The sequence below is a fragment of the Heterodontus francisci genome, chromosome 17, assembly GCF_036365525.1.
Source record: "Heterodontus francisci isolate sHetFra1 chromosome 17, sHetFra1.hap1, whole genome shotgun sequence".
NCBI lineage: Eukaryota > Metazoa > Chordata > Chondrichthyes > Heterodontiformes > Heterodontidae > Heterodontus > Heterodontus francisci.
This window is the reverse complement of record NC_090387.1, coordinates 51,080,712-51,100,301: the sequence shown is the minus strand read 5'-3', so window position 1 is coordinate 51,100,301 and position 19,590 is coordinate 51,080,712. Positions and strand designations below refer to the sequence as shown.

General features: G+C 47.0%; 1 protein-coding gene across 3 annotated transcripts in view; it reads right to left on the bottom strand.

Annotated features, from left to right (window-relative positions):
- Positions 1–17,701, bottom strand: part of LOC137378923 (procathepsin L-like) — a 29,268-nt gene extending 11,567 nt beyond the window's left edge. Inside the window, exons 1-4 of one of the 3 annotated variants that reach the window (XM_068049420.1) lie at positions 17,553–17,701; positions 4,577–4,717; positions 1,306–1,428; positions 135–293 (exon numbers count right to left, since the gene is read on the bottom strand). In XM_068049420.1, coding sequence (XP_067905521.1) covers positions 135–293; positions 1,306–1,428; positions 4,577–4,708 — 414 coding nt within the window. In that variant the 5' untranslated portion in view covers positions 4,709–4,717; positions 17,553–17,701. Of the gene's footprint in view, positions 1–134; positions 294–1,305; positions 1,429–4,576; positions 4,736–8,729; positions 8,840–17,552 lie in introns of those variants that run through there. The other 2 variants (XM_068049421.1, XM_068049422.1) reach the window with 2 other exon arrangements.
- Between the last annotated feature and the right edge of the window lie 1,889 nt (positions 17,702–19,590).

Genomic DNA, 19,590 nt, shown 5'->3' with positions numbered 1-19,590 from the left:
CTCTTTACTGAATCTTTGACAAAAATATCTTACAGAAAAACAGCAAACACTGTTCAAAGAGTCTAACAGCGAGACAGGGCTGTGATTTACTTAACTCATTTGGAACAGAAAAACTCTAAAATGCATGTTTTCACCTGATTCTTCACTTCAGTGACATATCCTTGTCCACGCCAATCTACAGTCTGAGGAATATCTACAAAATCATCCTGTTGGAGTGTTGGTCCATTGGGAGAGGTGCTCTGTGGTTTTTTTTGAACAAATCCATTCATGAGCTGGTTGAACTCCTCATTGGTCTAAAGAAAATAAAAGATTAAGAGGAAAAACTTCACACAGCGAGTGGTTAAGATCTGGAATGCACTGCCTGAGAGCGTGATGGCAGGCAGGTTCAATCGAGGCTTTCAAAAGGGAATTAGACTGTTATCTGAAAAGGAAGAATGTGCAGAGTTACGGGGAGAAGACTGGAGAATTGCATTAGATGAATTGCTCATTTGGACAGCCGGTGCAGACATGATGGGCCGAATGGCCTCCTTCTGCGCTGTGATTCTGTGAAAATTAGGGGTTTCTATGTATTTTTCATAATTATTTTAAAGAAAGGAAGACTTACATTTATAGAGTGCCTTTCGCAACCTTGGAACATCCCAAAGTGCTTTACAGCCAATAAAATACTTTTGAAGTATAATTACTGTTGTAATGTAGGAAACATGGCATCTCAGTTGACACCCCCAGTGCAGTACTGAGTGAGTGCTGCACTGTTGGAGGTGCTCTCATTTGGATGAAATTTTAACGAAGGACCCATCTGCCCTCTCAGGTGGATCTAAAGGATCCTATGGCACTATTTCAAAGAAGAGCAGGGGTGCCCTCCACGATATCCTGGCCAATATATATCAACCGACATCACTAAAGACAGATTATCTGGTCATTTTCACCATTGCTGTTTATGGGAGTTTGCTGTGTGCAAATTGGCTGCCATGTCCTATTTCAGAGACTTTGACCCTGCATTGGATGAAGATTGGACGTTTTTGATTGTGTTACTTGTCAGAAGAATGTTGGTCAGCTCACAGGGAAACATCCTGCTCTTCTTTGAAAGGTGTCTTGAAACCTTTTACATCCACCTGAGCTGGTGAATGGGTCTCGGTTTAATGTTTCATCCAAATATTGGCACCTCTCATAGTGCAGCACTCCCTCAGTAGCGGAGTGGGCTTGATCTGTCAAATTTCTGTAGCAAGAGCACTGCAAGCTAAGCCAAGCTGGCACTACAAGTAGAATGAGACTGGCATAAATAGCCACTTTGTGTTTGACACTCACCATATCACCAAAATGATTCATCTCCAAGCGATAAGTGTGTTTACCCATTGAATGCTCCAGGTTATGAGATTTAATTTTTTTGAGGTTCTTTTCCCAAGTCATTCTCCTCCAATCTTTTTCATTCTAAATGTAAAAACACAAGAAAAATGATAATGTTATAACTCAGACTACTGAAAATTTAACTAAGATAACCCATTCGACACAGAGAATAGAGATAGCTATGGGTGATTACAAGCTAGCCTTCTGCTCAAAGCACTCAGTGTGTGTCTAACTGTTAGTTTAAAATATGATGTGAATAGCTTTGTGAAATTAGTACACAGAAATTTAAGAAAAATGTGTTAACCACTGTGCTAAGTATGTACAGAGGATAGTGAAGGGTTTTAATACTGTAAATAAGGAGGAACTCTTGTTGTCAGAGGACACATAGATACAGGAGTAGGCTATTTAGTCTTTCGAGCCTGTTCTGCAATTCAATGAGATCATGTCTGATTTGTGACCTATCTCCATATGCCCACCTTTAACCCATCTCCTTTAATACCTTTGCTAAAAAAATCTATCTATCTCAGAATTAAAATTAACAATTGACCGAGCATCAGTTGCCATTTGCAGAAGAGAATTCCAAGCTTCTACCACGCTTTGGATGAGAAGTGTTTCCTATCTTCACTCCTGAAAGGCCTGGCTTAATTTTTAAACTATGTCCCCTAATCATCAACTCCCTACCCAACAGAAATATTTTCTCTCTATCCACTGTGTCAGTTCCCCTAAATAGCTTGAAAACTTCGATACAGGACAAATGGGCGAGTGATCTGATCTCCAGTCTCTTTCTAATTTCATTTCCTTTCCAGTTGAATGGTACCTCAGATCTGTGCTTCCCCTAATCGTACAGTTGAAGCTTGAGAGCTCACCAAAGGAAAAGAGCACCTCCATGTGCTAAGCGTAACCAATTGTAAACATATTCTTTATCAACTCGCTAACTGTTTACTGTTACTGTCGGCATACAGAAGAAGTCTGTCTTCTAAACATGGGACAGTGCTGATGCATACTGGTACATACAATCTTCTGGACCCCTCAGTCTCTTATTCACTTTGACGCATCTTCTGTATTATATAAAATTATTTATATATGTAATCACACTTTAGACCATATATCACCATTATAGAATCTGAGCTAATTTTGTGTCAGTAATCTGCCTTTTGAGTTTGTTGTGACACAACCAACACTGTTGCAGGAACTTAGTAGATGTTGGTTCCAACCATTAGGACCATCATGTTGAACATCAGGAGGGAAATCATTCTGAGGCCTAGGGATAAGAGTTAACCAAACTCTGAATTTGAAATGGCCTAAGTTTTGTCTAGAATATGCAGGCATTATGGTATTATTAAAAACTGGCCCTGCCATCCTCAATTCTCCAAGTCATGAAGGTGTATCATGTATTGAGGTACAGTTCTACAAATGCCAGACTACATCCAGTACCTTGCTGACTTGGCCAGTATCCCACTGTGAGTGTCGGCAGGTTATATGGAGGGTGGCATATTCTATCCTCACTTGAAGACTGCACATATGCATTGACAGCATCAGACTCCAGATAAGGAACAGGATCTTTGACTTAATTCCTATGGTTAGTCCAAGTATGCTGAGACCAAGAGTAGTGCTTCCCACCCTGCCCTCCCCCACTCCCACCCCCCCCCCCCCCACCCCACCCCCCGCCACCCAAAAAAAACCCTCTGATGCCCTGATTAAGGCTGGCTAACAGCACCGACTGGGGGTCAAACTGCGGTCTTCCTGCTTATATATTTCAGTTCCACACTGGCCAGTGAAGTTAGTGACTGAGACACCTGAATTTCAAATTTGGAGGGAGATGCTATGTCTCTATGAATTTCCCCACTATAATGTAGTAAGGTGAACTGTTGCCTCTGTTTAAACTCTGTTGGTTTGACAGCAAGGGTAAATAGAAGATATTTTTGTAATAATGTAGGAACGGAGTAAGACATTCAGCCCCTTGAGTCTGTTCCACAATTCAGTTAGATCATGGCTGATCTGTACCTCAACTCCATTAACCCACATTTGATCCATATCCCTTGAATGTTACACTGGTACCGATCAAGGAGAAGCTATCTGTTAGCAAATGTTGTGTCTGTTTCCTCTGTTTACCAAGGTCAGTATGGCGGTGGCAAATCAACTGTAAGAATCACCAACACTTTGAATTGCGTAGTGCAATTTTGATACTTTGACCATGGCAAGACTGCCTGGGAAAGATACAATCAATCAATGTCTTTCCCCTTCCGTGCTTAAAATGTGTTGCTGCACAGTGGTGCTGAGGCCTGGGCAACACTTTGAGTCAAAAATCTGTTTTCATTGTGTGGAATTCTGCAATTTTTACTGGCGTTTTGGGGTTTACATTCCAACATTCTGTCATCTTTTGCCTGAAAAATGAAATCACAGACTTATGCTGTGAAAGGTGACTGCTAATATATACAGAGGGCTGCTATTAACTATGATATGCAAAGAGACTGCTGTTACTTGTAATATACAGACAGATTGCCATCATGTCTAATATACAATGAGAGTGCTATTAACTGTGATATACAACAACAACTTCCATTTATATAGCCCTTTTAATGTAATAAAACGTCCCAGGGTATTTCACAGGGGCATTATCAAACAAAATTTGACACCAATCCACATGAGATATTGGGACATGTGATCAAAAGCTTACTCAAAAACATCGGTTTTAAGGAGCATCTGAAAGAAGAGAGAGGCAAACAAAGATTTTTGGGGTGGAATTCCAGGAAGAAGGGTCACTGACCTGAAACGTTAGCTCTGCTTCTCTCTCCACAGATGCTGCCAGACCTGCTGAGTATTTCCAGCATTTCTTGTTTTTATTATCACCAAAACAAATGTGGTCACTACCACATTGCTGTTTATAGGACCTTGCTGTGTGCGCATTGGCTAACATGTTTCCTACAGTACTTCAAAAGTACTTCATCTGTTGTAAAGCTCTTTGGGATGTCTTGAGGTCATGAAAGTCTTTCTTCCATTCATTTCACATAATAAAACCTTCATTTACACTTTTTAACTTATACTCATTTTAAAAAATGATATTTCACCACCTGCACTCAAACAGAGTGATAAAAGTATCTGAACTCTAATCGTGAGGCTTTTATGGACTTGTTCAGATTTTTGAATTTTTTTTATTTTAACAATAGAGCAAACCGATCTAATAATGATTCCCTTTCCAAGTTGGACACCTCATGTGCCATCTGTTTCGTACCTTTCCATACTGTTTTCCATGAAGTGATGTCCAGTTCATCCAATCTTCATCCAATACAGGGTCAAAGGTGAATGAAGAGGCTGCAGCCAGAGTGCAGGTCACCACAGACAACACAAACAGAGAGATCATCATGGTCTATTGCTGAAGAGGTGAAATTAGCTGTTAGACACAAGACAAATCATTTTTCCTGTGCAATATAGTATTTAACATTTATTAAAACTAATACCCACTGACACCTCGATTCCACTGGCTCATCCCATTACTTCTAATTGTATTGATGTGAGCTAGGTATATTAAAGAATTGTTAACTCATTCATGAGTGAGCAAGGCTAGATTATAATCAGTGGTCTCCAAGGCTCAGATTAAGTTCTGACCTACACTGGCTACTACAGAGTATCCTGAAAGGGAATAAGCGCACTGTGGGCAATGACTCTGCTTTGTTGGGGATGAATAAGCTTGGGTACACAGCATTGGATATGTACATTCTCCAAGACTGTTAAGTTGCAAGGTTCCCTGTGCAGACTTTAAGGTGTATCTTAAAGGAGGAAATAGAGGTAGATATGGAGAGGTTTATGGAGGAAATTCCAGAGCTTAGGGCCTAGACAGCTAAAAGCATGGCCACTAAAATCAGGGATACTCAAGAGGCCAGAGTTAGAGGAGCGCAGATATCTCAGAGGGTTTGGGGACTAGAGGAAATAACAGAGATAGGGAGAGGTGAGGCCATGGAGGGATTTGAAAACAAGGAAGAGAATTTTAAAATCAAGGTGCTTAACTGGGAGCAAATGTGGTTAATGGGCACAGGGTGATGGGTGAACAGGACTTGATGCGAGTAAGGATATGGGCAACAGAATTTTGAATGACCTCTAGTTTCTTCTTCTTCTTTGGCCTCCTTGTCTCGAGAGACAATGGGTACGCGCCTGGAGGTGGTCAGTGGTTTGTGAAGCAGCTCCTGGAGTGGCTATAAAGGCCAATTCTAGAGTGACAGACTCTTCCACAGGCACTGTAGATAAAATTGGTTGTCGGGGCTGTTACACAGTTGGCTCTCCCCTTGCGCTTCTGTCTTTTTTCCTGCCAACTGCTAAGTCTCTTCGACTCGCCACGCTTTAGCCTCGCCTTTATGGCTGCCCGCCAGCTCTGGTGATTGCTGGCAACTGACTCCCACGACTTGTGATCAATGTCACAGGACTTCATGTCACGTTTGCAGACGTCTTTAAAGTGGAGACAAGGACGGCCGGTGGGTCTGATACCAGTGCTCGCTGTACAATGTGTCCTTGGGGATCCTGACATCTTCCATGCGGCTCACATGGCCAAGCCATCTCAGGTGCCGCTGGCTTAATAGGGTGTATATGCTGGGGATGTTGGCCGCCTCGATGACTTCTGTGTTGGAGATACGGTCCTGCCAAGTGATGCCAAGGATTCTCCAGAGGCAGCGAAGATGGAATGAATTGAGACGCCGCTCTTGGCTGACGTACGTTGTCCCGGCCTCGCTGCCGTAGAGCAAGGTACTGAGGACACACTCTTGATACACTTGGACTTTTGTGTTCTGTGTCAGTGCACCATTTTCCCACACTCTCTTGGCCAGTCTGGACATAGCAGAGTAAGCCTTTCCCACGCGCTTGTTGAATTCTGCATCGAGAGACAGGTTACTGGTGATAGTTGAGCCTAGGTAGGTGAACTCTTGAACCACTTCCAGAGTGTGGTCGCCGATATTTATGGATGGGGCATTTCTGACGTCCTGCCCCATGCCATTCGTTTTCTTGAGGCTGATGGTTCGGCCAAATTCGATGCAGGCAGCCGCAATCCTGTCGATGAGTCTCTGCAGACACTCTTCAGTGTGAGATGTTAATGTAGCACCATCAGCAAAGAGGAGTTCCCTGATGAGGACTTTCCGTACTTTGGTCTTCGCTCTTAGACAGACAAGGTTGAACAACCTGCCACCCGATCTTGTGTGGAGGAAAATTCCTTCTTCTGAAGACTTGGACGCATGTGAGAGCAGCAGGGAGAAGAAGATCCCAAACAGTGTAGGTGCGTGAACACAGCCCTGTTTCACGCCACTCAGGATAGGAAAGGGGTCTGATGAGGCGCCGCTATGCTGAATTGTGCCTTTCATATTGTCATGGAATGAGGTGATGATACTTCTTAGTAGCTTTGGTGGACATCCAATCTTTTCTAGTAGTCTGGAGAGACCACGTCTGCTGACGAGGTCAAAGGCTTTGGTGAGATCAATGAAAGCAACGTAGAGGGGCATCTGTTGTTCACGGCATTTCTCCTGTATCTGGCGAAGGGAGAATAGCATGTCAATGGTGGATCTCTCTGCTCGAAAGCCACACTGTGCCTCAGGGTAGACACGCTCGGCCAGCTTCAGGAGCCTGTTTAAAGCAACTCGAGCGAAGACTTTCCCCACTATGCTGAGCAGGGAGATTCCACGGTAGTTGTTCCAGTCACCGCGGTCACCCTTGTTCTTATAGAGGGTGATGATATTGGCATCGCGCATGTCCTGTGGTACTGCTCCCTCGTCCCAGCACAGGCAAAGCAGTTCGTACAGTGCTGAAAGTATAGCAGGCTTGGCACTCTTGATGATTTGAGGGGTAATGCCATCCTTCCCAGGGGCTTTTCCGCTGGCTAGAGAATCATTGTGTGAAGCGGAATGCAGACTGGTTTCAATCTCACATTGAAGAGCTGGAATCTGTCTTAGCCGCTAAGCGCATTGCACTGTTGAACTACAAGAAAGCCCCCAGCGAGTTAACATCCGTAGCACTTAAAGCAGCCAGAAGTGCTGCACAAAGAACAGCCAGGCGCTGCGCAATTGACTACTGGCAACACGTTTGCAGTCATATTCAGCTGGCCTCTGACACCGGAAATATCAGAGGAATGTATGATGGCATTAAGAGAGCTTTTGGGCTGACCATCAAGAAGATTGCCCCCCTCAAATCTAAATCAGGGGACACAATCACTGACCAACGCAAGCAAATGGACCGCTGGGTAGAGCACTACCTAGAACTGTACTCCAGGGAAAATGTTGTCACTGAGACCACCCTCAATGCAGCCCAGTCTCTGCCAGTCATGGATGAGCTGGACGTACAGCCAACAAAATCGGAACTCAGTGATGCCTCTAGTTTACAGAGGGTAGAATGTGGGAGGCTGACCAGATAGTTAAATCTCGAGGTAATCATATCCAATCTCAGGGTTCTAAATCTCCACAGCTTTGTGCTTAACTATGAAATTTTCCTGTGGAACCTTGCTGAATACCTTCAGTGCACTCCATTTTAGGCAAAGGCATGTCTTAAAACTTACTCCTTTGCCCAAACTTCTGGTCATCTGCCCCAATAGCTCTTTATGTGGCTTGGTGCTAAATTTTGTTTTTTGATGCTCTTGCAAAGTGCCAGTGTGCATCTTATTTTTAGTAGTTTAGTTTGGAGACTCGTAATGAGTTTCTGGAAATGTGTCAAAGAGTTAACTGATCCAAAAGTGAAAATTATTAAACCACCAGACTGTTGTGACTGGTTAGTGAATTTGTTTGGAATTTTGACAAAAATATTAAAAATGTGAGGATTAAAGTAAAAGACCTCTTATAGGAATGACAGCACCAGATTATAATGGACAGAATAAGTGGGTCCTATTCATTCTCTGCAAACTCATACTTAAACCATTGCACCAACAAGTGATGTAAGATCAGTTAAAAAGCACTCTTTGTGGCTTTTATCTCTGCCTTACTTTGCAACACTATCAGTGGGTGGACTGTGTAATAGTCATTGTGGGTTTAATGACATTTATAATATAGTCAGGTTATGTTCCATTGATGTGACATTTTCAAGCCAAACTTTTATTTTATTGAGAAATATTAAAAATAGAAGAGTACATGAGAAAACTTAAGTGAGTCAAGCTATCACTAATAATTCCCAGGTTGGGTTTGCAGCCTCTGTAAATTGTCATAGAGTCGTACAGCACTGAAACAGGCCCTTCAGCCCACTGAGTCTGTGCTGACCAGCAACCACCCATTTATTCTTATCCTACATTAATCCCATATCCCCACCTTCCCTCAATTCTCCTACTACCTACCTACACTAGGGGCAATTTACAATGGCCAATTTAACCTATCAACCTGCAAATTTTTGGTTGTGGGAGGAAACCAGAGCACCCAGTGGAAACCCACACAGTCACAGGGAGAACTTGCAAACTCCACACAGGCAGTATTCGAACCAGGGTCGCTGGAGCTGTGAGGCTGCGGTGCTCGCCACTGTGCCGCCCTTAATGAATGATGAACGATTCAGATAATTAAGTTCTGAGAAAGAAGAACATGCAGTTAAATAGCACATTTCATGACTCCCAGATATTCCAAAATGCATCACAGCGAATGAAGTGTAATAATTGTTATAATGTCAGGGAATATGGCAGCCAATTTGTACAGAGCAAAGTCCCAAAAACTATAATGAGGAAAGTGACCAGAGAATCTGTTTTTAGTGGTAATGGTTGAGGATCTCCGATCCTGCTGTCTTCACAGTCCAGAGTGTCTGCAGCCACGGCATGCGGTAAGTCCATTGAGGTGAAGAAGGAGCTGCGGGACCCGAGAGAAGTCCTGTGAAAAGGTGCCCCGAACACCCAAAACATCCACGAACGGCCCCCCCGGCCGCAACTTCAAAGCGCCTGCGGGAGATGGCTCGGAGAGCATCTGCAGCGCACTGTCGGCAATGCTGCATGCCTTTATTTAAACCACTGCAAAAAAAAAAACCCTTAGCAAATGTAATCACCTCTAAGTCTGCCAAATGATGCTTCACCTCCCGAAGGACGTGGATGAGCTTTCCGGACGTCGATGGTGGGCACTGAGGAAATGGCTTATTACCTGCACCAGATTCCACCCCCCCTCCCCCCACCTTTACCCCCCTTCCACCCCACCCCCACCCCCGTCCCCTTCCCTGCTCCACCCTCTCAGCTCACCCCCTCACAACCCCATCCCAGCCCGCCCCCCCCTCGCACCATCTTCACCCCGCACCCCCTTCCCCTGCACCCCCCCCCCACCCCCTCCCTCTACCCCTCCCCCTTGCATCCCCTCCTCCCACCGGCACCATCCTACACCTGTGTAGGGGCCCCAACAACCCCACTGCCTTGTGGGCGTCTCGGGAGAGACCAAGGCTAAGGGAGTAAACCCTAACAGAAAATCCGGAGCGGAACCCCGTAGGCGGTCATGTGTCACCTTTGGCATGTTTCCGGCAGTTCCTGCAGCCATACTGGTGCCAAACGTCGTGCCCTGCACTCCTTTGGACCCCACCAGAAAGGCCGAGAGGGGGGTTTTGACGACTGGGCAACTCTCAACCTCCATAAATTTGCCCAGGCATGCGCCATGGAGAGGTCACTCCATAGTTGCCTCACAGCGACTGAAACAACACGGAAGGCAGCAGTTACGGGTTATAAGTCCAGATAAATTGGCGTAGAAACTGGGCGCCACGGGTTGCCTTTGTCGGTGGGAGAGGTCATTGCACCTCACTGGACAGCTACCGCCCGCCTCAAACCGGGCAGCCCCCGGTCAATAAGGTTCTGTCCCGCCACAGTCTGCCTGCTTCAATGGGTGCTTGGAGCTCAGGGTCATTGCCCGAAAGGTGGACTGATACACCGCACCAAACAACATGAAAAAAGGAAAGAAGGTACCAGCCCTTCGCTTTGCAAGCTGGAACGTCAGAACTATGTGTCCTGGCCTGTCGGAAGACCTTACACAAATCAACGATTCTCGGAAGACCGCCATCATTAACAACGAGCTCAGTAGACTCAATGTGGACATTGCAGCACTTCAGGAGACTCGCCTCCCCGCGAGTGGCTCTCTAGCAGAGCAAGACTACACCTTCTTCTGGCAGGGCAGGGATCCTGAAGAACCAAGACAGCATGGAGTGGGCTTCGCCATCAGAAACTCCTTGCTCAGCATGATAGAGCCTCCCTCAAATGGCTCGGAACGCATACTGTCCATCCGACTGCTCACCACCTCTGGTCCAGTACACCTACTCAGCATCTATGCTCCAACACTCTGTTCCGCACCTGAAGCTAAAGATCAGTTCTATGAACAACTCCATAACATCATTAGCAGCATCCCCAACACCGAACACCTATTCCTGCTGGGGGACTTTAATGCCAGGGTTGGGGCCGACCATGACTCATGGCCCTCCTGCCTTGGGCGCTATGGCGTTGGAAGGATGAATGAGAACGGGCAGAGACTGCTTGAGTTGTGTACCTATCATAACCTCTGCATCACCAACTCGTTCTTTCACACTAAACCCTGTCACCAGGTTTCATGGAGGCACCCAAGATCACGTCGTTGGCACCAGCTAGACCTCATTGTCACAAGGCGAGCCGCCTTAAACAGTGTTCAAATCACACGCAGCTTCCACAGTGCGGACTGCGACACCGACCACTCCCTGGTGTGCAGCAAGGTTAGACTCAGACCAAAGAAGTTGCATCATTCCAAGCAGAAGGGCCACCCGCGCATCAACACGAGCAGAATTTCTCACCCACAGCTGTTACAAAAATTTCTAAATTCACTTGTAACAGCCCTTCAAAACACTCCCACAGGGGATGCTGAGACCAAGTGGGCCCACATCAGAGACGCCATCTATGAGTCAGCTTTGACCACCTACGGCAAAAGTGCGAAGAGAAATGCAGACTGGTTTCAATCTCATAATGAAGAGTTGGAACCTGTCATAGCCGCTAAGCGCATTGCACTTTTGAACTACAAGAAAGCCCCCAGCGATTTAACATCCGCAGCACTTAAAGCAGCCAGAAGTACTGCACAAAGAACAGCTAGGCGTTGCGCAAACGACTACTGGCAACACCTATGCAGTCATATTCAGCTGGCCTCAGACACCGGAAACATCAGAGGAATGTATGATGGCATGAAGAGAGCTCTTGGGCCAACCATCAAGAAGATCACCCCCCTCAAATCTAAATCGGGGGACATAATCACTGACCAACGCAAACAGATGGACCGCTGGGTTGAGCACTACCTAGAACTGTACTCCAGGGAGAATGCTGTCACTGAGACTGCCCTCAATGCAGCCCAGCCTCTACCAGTCATGGATGAGCTGGACATACAGCCAACCAAATCGGAACTCAGTGATGCCATTGATTCCCTAGCCAGCGGAAAAGCCCCTGGGAAGGACAGCATTACCCCTGAAATAATCAAGAGTGCCAAGCCTGCTATACTCTCAGCACTACATGAACTGCTATGCCTGTGCTGGGACGAGGGAGCAGTACCCCAGGACATGCGCGATGCCAACATCATCACCCTCTATAAAAACAAAGGTGACCGCGGTGACTGCAACAACTACCGTGGAATCTCCCTGCTCAGCATAGTGGGGAAAGTCTTTGCTCGAGTCGCTCTGAACAGGCTCCAGAAGCTGGCCGAGCGCGTCTACCCTGAGGCACAGTGTGGCTTTCGTGCAGAGAGATCGACTATTGACATGCTGTTCTCCCTTCGTCAGATACAGGAGAAATGCCGTGAACAACAGATGCCCCTCTACATTGCTTTCATTGATCTCACCAAAGCCTTTGACCTCGTCAGCAGACGTGGTCTCTTCAGACTACTAGAAAAGATCGGATGTCCACCAAAGCTACTAAGTATCATCACCTCATTCCATGACAATATGAAAGGCACAATTCAACATGGTGGCTCCTCATCAGAGCCCTTTCCTATCCTGAGTGGTGTGAAACAGGGCTGTGTTCTCGCACCCACACTTTTTGGGATTTTCTTCTCCCTGCTGCTTTCACATGCGTTCAAATCCTCTGAAGAAGGAATTTTCCTCCACACAAGATCAGGGGGCAGGTTGTTCAACCTTGCCCGTCTAAGAGCGAAGTCCAAAGTACGGAAAGTCCTCATCAGAGAACTCCTCTTTGCTGACGATGCTGCTTTAACATCTCACACTGAAGAATGCCTGCAGAGTCTCATCGACAGGTTTGCGTCTGCCTGCAATGAATTTGGCCTAACCATCAGCCTCAAGAAAACGAACATCATGGGGCAGGATCTCAGAAATGCTCCATCCATCAATATTGGCGACCACGCTCTGGAAGTGGTTCAAGAGTTCACCTACCTAGGCTCAACTATCACCAGTAACCTGTCTCTAGATGCAGAAATCAACAAGCGCATGGGTAAGGCTTCCACTGCTATGTTCAGACTGGCCAAGAGAGTGTGGGAAAATGGCGCACTGACACGGAACACAAAAGTCCGAGTGTATCAGGCCTGTGTCCTCAGTACCTTGCTCTACGGCAGCGAGGCCTGGACAACGTATGCCAGCCAAGAGCGACGTCTCAATTCATTCCATCTTCGCTGCCTTCGGAGAATACTTGGCATCAGGTGGCAGGACTATATCTCCAACACAGAAGTCCTTGAAGCGGCCAACATCCCCAGCTTATACACACTACTGAGTCAGCGGCGCTTGAGATGGCTTGGCCATGTGAGCCGCATGGAAGATGGCAGGATCCCCAAAGACACATTGTACAGCGAGCTCGCCACTGGTATCAGACCCACCGGCCGTCCATGTCTCCGTTATAAAGACGTCTGCAAACGCGACATGAAATCGTGTGACATTGATCACAAGTCGTGGGAGTCAGTTGCCAGCATTCGCCAGAGCTGGCGGGCAGCCATAAAGACAGGGCTAAATTGTGGCGAGTCGAAGAGACTTAGTAGTTGGCAGGAAAAAAGACAGAGGCGCAAGGGGAGAGCCAACTGTGCAACAGCCCCAACAAACAAATTTCTCTGCAGCACCTGTGGAAGAGCCTGTCACTCCAGAATTGGCCTTTATAGCCACTCCAGGCGCTGCTTCACAAACCACTGACCACCTCCAGGCGCGTATCCATTGTCTCTCGAGATAAGGAGGCCCAAAAGAAGGTTGAGGGATAAACATTTGCAATACAGCACCTCCTTTATTCATCTTTGAATAGTATCATGGGATCTTCTGCATCCAACTGAGAGGCAAATAGGGCCTTGGTTTAACATTTTATCCAGGAGATAGCACCTCTGACAGTGCAGTACTCCCTTACTACTCAACTGAAGTATCAGCCTAAGTTATGCGAGTGGGGCTTGAACCTACAACCTTCTGTCTAAAATGCAAGAGCGCTGTCTCTGAGTCAAAGCTGCATATGCTGGCAATGTAACCAATAGGTGGCACATTACTGGTATATGCACAATTGCAGCCTCATCAACTGAAATCAGCTGCCAATAATAAAGATGGTGTTGCACAAAAAAATTAATCAAACCCAAACCCCTCAGCCCTCAATGACCACGATCACCGCCTCCATAGCCCATCCCCAACAGTACCCCGCTCCCTCCTGTGATCGTCGCTTCTTTTCCCCGCTCCCTCCTGCACCCACTTTCTCACCGCCCCATCCTGCCGTTCTCTCCCACGCCTGTCTGCTCGCTGTTCCCTCCCAGCACTCGCTCCCCACCTTGCCGCCCTGAGGAGCAGCGTGGGTGGGAAGCGGTGAAGTGGGATGGAGCAGCGAGCAGTCGGGAGTGGTGGGATGGAGTGATGAGCAGTCAGGAGCAGCGAGCAGTCGGGTGCGGGATGGAGTGGCGAAGAGTTGGGAGTGATGGTGTAAAGCAGCAAAATGGAGCAGTGAGCAGACTGGTGCGGGATGGAGCGGTGAGCAGACTGGAGCGGGATGGAGCGGTGAGCAGACTAGGGCGGGATGGAGTAGCGAGCAGACTGGAGCGGGATGGAGCGGTGAGCAGACTGGAGCGGGATGGAGCGGCGAGCAGACTAGGGCGGGATGGAGTAGCGAGCAGACTGGAGCGGGATGGAGTGGTGAGCAGACTAGGGCGGGATGGAGTAGCGAGCAGACTGGAGCGGGATGGAGCGGTGAGCAGACTAGGGCGGGATGGAGTGGCGAGCAGACTGGAGCGGGATGGAGTGGCGAGCAGACTGGAGCGGGATGGAGCGGTGAGCAGACTAGGGCGGGATGGAGTAGCGAGCAGACTGGAGCGGGATGGAGCGGTGAGCAGACTAGGGCGGGATGGAGTAGCGAGCAGACTGGAGCGGGATGGAGCGGTGAGCAGACTAGAGCGGGATGGAGTAGCGAGCAGACTGGAGCGGGATGGAGTGGCGAGCAGACTGGAGCGGGATGGAGTAGCGAGCAGACTGGAGCGGGATGGAGCGGTGAGCAGACTAGGGCGGGATGGAGTAGCGAGCAGACTGGAGCGGGATGGAGCGGTGAGCAGACTAGGACGGGATGGAGTGGCGAGCAGACTGGAGTGGGATGGAGCGGTGAGCAGACTAGGGCGGGATGGAGTAGCGAGCAGACAGGAGCGGGATGGAGCGGTGAGCAGACTAGGGCGGGATGGAGTAGCGAGCAGACTGGAGCGGGATGGAGCGGTGAGCAGACTAGGGCGGGATGGAGCGGTGAGCAGACTGGAGCGGGATGGAGCGGTGAGCAGACTAGGGCGGGATGGAGCGGCGAGCAGGTGGGCACGGGAAGGAGCGGCAGAGGCAGCGTTGAGCAACCTGGAGCGGCAAGCAGGTGTGCGCAGGAGGGAGCAGCGATCGCGGGAGTTAGCGGGAAACAATGCAGTGATTGAGGTGGTGATCGTGGGAGGGAGCAGGGAAGAGAAGCGGCAATTAAGGCAGCGATCGGAGGAGGGAGAGTTGTGGGGCTGAGGAGATGAGAGAGGGAGGGGGTGAAGTCATGGAAGAATTTGAAAACAATGATGAGAATTTGAAAATCAAAGCATTGCTTAACCGGGAGCCAATGTAGGTTAGCGAGCACAGGAGTAATGGGTGAATGGGACTTGGTGTGAGTAAGGACATGGGCAGTAGGGTTTTGGATGATCTCAAGTTTACAGAGTGTAGAAAGTGGGAGTCTGGACAGCAGTGCATTGGAGTAGTCAAGGCTAGAGGTAATAAAGGCACGAATCAGAGTTTCAGCAGCAAATGAATTGAGATGCAGTGGAGTCGGGTGATGTTACGGAGGTGAAAATAGAGATCTTACTGATGGGGTGGATATGTAGTCAGAAGCTCATCTCAGGGCCAATTATCTTCTTCTTAGGCAGTACCTTGGGAACAAGGATGACTTTCTTCCACACCAGGGTTGGGTCCTTAGGTACTGAATAGCCCAATTCTGGATCCGCACACTCTGCCACAGGTGGGGCAAGTGGTGTTCAGTGAGGAATGAATGGGATGCTCGAAATTCCAAACACTGCTTCTGCTGTTTGCACCTGGTTGCTGCCCGGGCATGTCCTCAAGGGGGCTCGCTGAGGCGGTCAGCTCGTTCATTTTTTATGGCGAAGCCAACCCGTGGAGTTGCCCCTCTTCTTCTGGTTTACCTTTCCAGAAGAAGGTGTATCCAACACCTTGTTCCTTGAGCTGGCCTTCTCCTGCCCGCCATGTCTCACTCAGCGCAGCGATATCAATGTTGTAGTGGCGGAGTTCTCGGGCCACGATAGCAATGTGACGTTCAGGTCTGTCGCTACTGGGGTTGTCCATAAGAGTGCTGATATTCCAGGTCCCGAAGTTCATTTTGTGGAGGTGGACGATGCCTGTGCGTGGGTTCTCTTAATGTAGGGTGGCCGTTGCACACCGACTACCACATGGTCCAAGCGAAGCAAGGTTTTTATCCAATGGCAGGGATGGCCGAGACGATTGGAGACCAGGCTCTGCTGCACGGATGGGGACTAATACGTACATCTGGACAGCATAGCCAGCTGGCGAGCCCGGATACAGGCCATGTGGGTCTGCGTCAGGGTGTTCTTGAAGGGGTAACTGAAAGCCTGCTGGACCAATTATAACAATGAGGTTGCAAACAATCTGGTTCAACCTCAGATAGTTACCAGGTAGAGTGATGGAGTTGGGGGCTAGGGAACAGAGTTTGTAGCAGGGATTAAAGACAATGGCTTTAGTCTTCTCAATATTTAATTGGTAGAAATTCCTGCTCATCCAGTACCAAATGTCTGATAGACGGTTTGATAATTTAGAGACAGTGGGGGTGTCAAGAAAGGACCAGGTGTCCAGCAAAGAGGACAGTTAATCAATGACCCTGTCCCCTTTTCAAAGGTTTCAGACACAATTGTTACTCAAACCGTTAATCCAGGTCAGCCTTGGTTATTTGATGTGGGACAAGGCTGCTTTAGATCATCTCTGCAGAATATGATCCAAACCCATTTATTTGAAGTTATACTGAAAATAAAGGCTGCATTTTCCTTATCATTGTTAAATACATAGCCAATTTTTGACAATGCCAAAGGTGCGTGTTACTCATTTAATCTACCTGTGAAATCTGAAATGAAATATCTTTGCACTCAGCCTTAATTAACACGAGAACACCTTTGTTTCAGAGAAAACACTTTTCCCATGCATATTAGTTGACCATATCTGCCATAACTTACTTCCTGTGCTTGCAGACAACAGTCCACAAAAAACATTAAACCTTTTTTTGCACTGCTTTTACATCTTTACAGTAACAGCCAGTCAGTCAGTAGCACTCTAGCCTCTGAGTTCGAAGGTCATAGTCTCAAATCCAGAGACTTGAGAACTAAATCTAAGCTGATACTTCAGTACAGTACTGATGGAATATTGCACTTTTGGAGGTCTTGTCTTTCAGATGAGACGTTAAACCGAGACCCTCATCAGCCTTCTCAATTGGATGTAAAAGATCCCATGGCAGTATTTTGAGCAGAAGAGTTCTTCCGAGTGTCCTGGCCAATATTTATCCCTGCATCACTAAAGCACATTTGTCATTATCACATTACTCCTTGTGGGACCTTGCTGAATGCAACTGGCTGTCCTGTTTCCTACATTACAGCAGTAACTACACTTCAAAAGCACTTCATTATCTGGAGAGCGATATCCTGAGCTTGTGAGAGGCTTTCTTTTTCTAGTGCAAAATTTAGAAAGAATAGGAGCAAAAACAAATTACATCAAGCTAAAATAAATTTTGATCTTGAAGGCTTTTAGATTGGAGCAGGATAGGACACTGAAGGAAAAAAATCCAGAAATAATAAACCAACCTTGTTGTGATCTTGTCAGCCACGCAGTACACTTCACTCTGCATTGTCACTTCCTGGAAACTAACACATATCTTAGTTGTAAAGTGACTAATTGAGTTGCTGGTGTTAATTCAACAGAGCTGCCTTCTCTCACTCTGTGCTGCATTCTAATACAACCAATGAAGCTCACAACGCCTCTTTTCCTGCACATGCATTGACTCATGCAACGACTGAATCGAAACTGCCAAATAAGTTAATTTCCTTTTGCCTGTTTGTGCATAACTGCTGTAATCACCAAGATGAAAAATTATTGGCAGGTGAAATCAAGGAAAACCCAAAGATGTTTTATCAGTACATTAAGAGCAAGAGGATAACTAAGGAAAGGGTAGGGCCTATCAGAGATGTTCAAGGGAAGTTATGCGTAGATGCAGAAGATGTGGGCAGGGTTCTTAATGAGTTTTTTGTCTCTGTCTTCACAAAGGAGAGGGATGGTGCAGACATTGTAGTAAAAGAGGAGGAGTGTGAAATATTATATACGATAAGCATAATGAGAGGGGAAGTATTAGAGGGTCTGACATCCTTGAAAATGGATAAATCGCCAGGGCCGAATGGATGGCATCCCAGTTGTTAAAGGAAGCCAGGGAGGAAATAGCAGATGCACTGAGGATCATTTTAAATCCTCACTGGATACGGGCAAGGTGACAGAGGATTGGAGGTCTGCGAACGTTATACCATTGTTTAAAAAAGGTGTGAGGGATAGGCCAAATAATTATAGGCCAGTCAGTCTGACCTCGGTGGTGGGTAAATTATTAGAATCAATTCTGAGGGGCAGGATAAACTGCCACTTAGAAAGGAACGGATTAATCAGATATAGTCAGCATGGATTTGTTAAGAGAAGGTCGTGTCTTACTAACTTGATTGAGTTTTTTGAGGAAGTAACAAGGAGGATTGATGAGGGTAGTGCAGTGGATGTGGTCTACATGGATTTTAGTAAGGCATTTGACGAGGTCCTGCATTGCAGACTAGACAGTAAAAATGAAAGCCCATGGGATACAGGGGAATGTGGCAGGCTGGATCCAAAATTGGCTCAGTGAGAGGAATCAAAGGGTAGTAGTCGAAGAATGTTTTTGCGATTGGAAGGCAGTTTCCAATGGCATTTCACAGGGCTCAGTTTTGGGTCCCTTGCTGTTTGTGGTATATATTAATGATTTGGACTTAAATGTGGGAAGCATGATAGGGAAATTTGCTGCTGACACAAAAATTGGTCGTATAGTTGATATTGAAGAGGTTAGTCGTAGACTCCAGAATGATATCAATGGTTTGGTTGAGTGGGCGGAAAAGTGGCAAATGGAATTGAATCCAAAGAAGTGTGAGGTAATGCATTTGGGAGGAGTGGGGGCAAACAAAGTGAGGGAATACACAATAGGTGGGTGGATATGGAGAAGGGTAGAAGAAGTGAGAGACCTTGGAGCGCATGTCCACAGGTCCCTGAAGGTGGCTAGATAGGTAGATAGAGTGGTGAAGAAGGCATATTGAATGCTTTCCTTTATTGGCCAAGGTATAGAATACAAAAGCATGCATGTAATGCTGGAACTGTATAAAATGCTGGTTAGGCCACAGCTGGAGTATTACAGTTCTGGTCACCACATTACAGGAAGGACATAATTGTCTTGAGAGATTACAGAGGAAATTTACAAGAATGTTGCCAGGGCTTGAAAGTTGCAGATATGAGGAAAGGTTGGATCGGCTCGGGTTATTTTCCTTAGAACAGAGGAGGCTGAGGGGTGACTTAATAGAGGTGTACAAAATTATGAGGGGCCTAGATAGAGTAGGCAGGAAGGACCTGTTTCCCCTAGCGGAGAGGTCAATTACTGGGGGCACAGATTTAAGGTGATTGGTAGAAGGATTAGAGGGGACATGAGTAAAAGCTTTTTCACCCAGAGGGTGGTGGGTGTCTGGAATTCACTGCCAAGAATGGTGGTGGAGGCAGAAACCCTCAATTTGATTTAAAAGGTACCTGGACAATCACCAATTCTGCTGTAACCTGTAAGGCTACGGA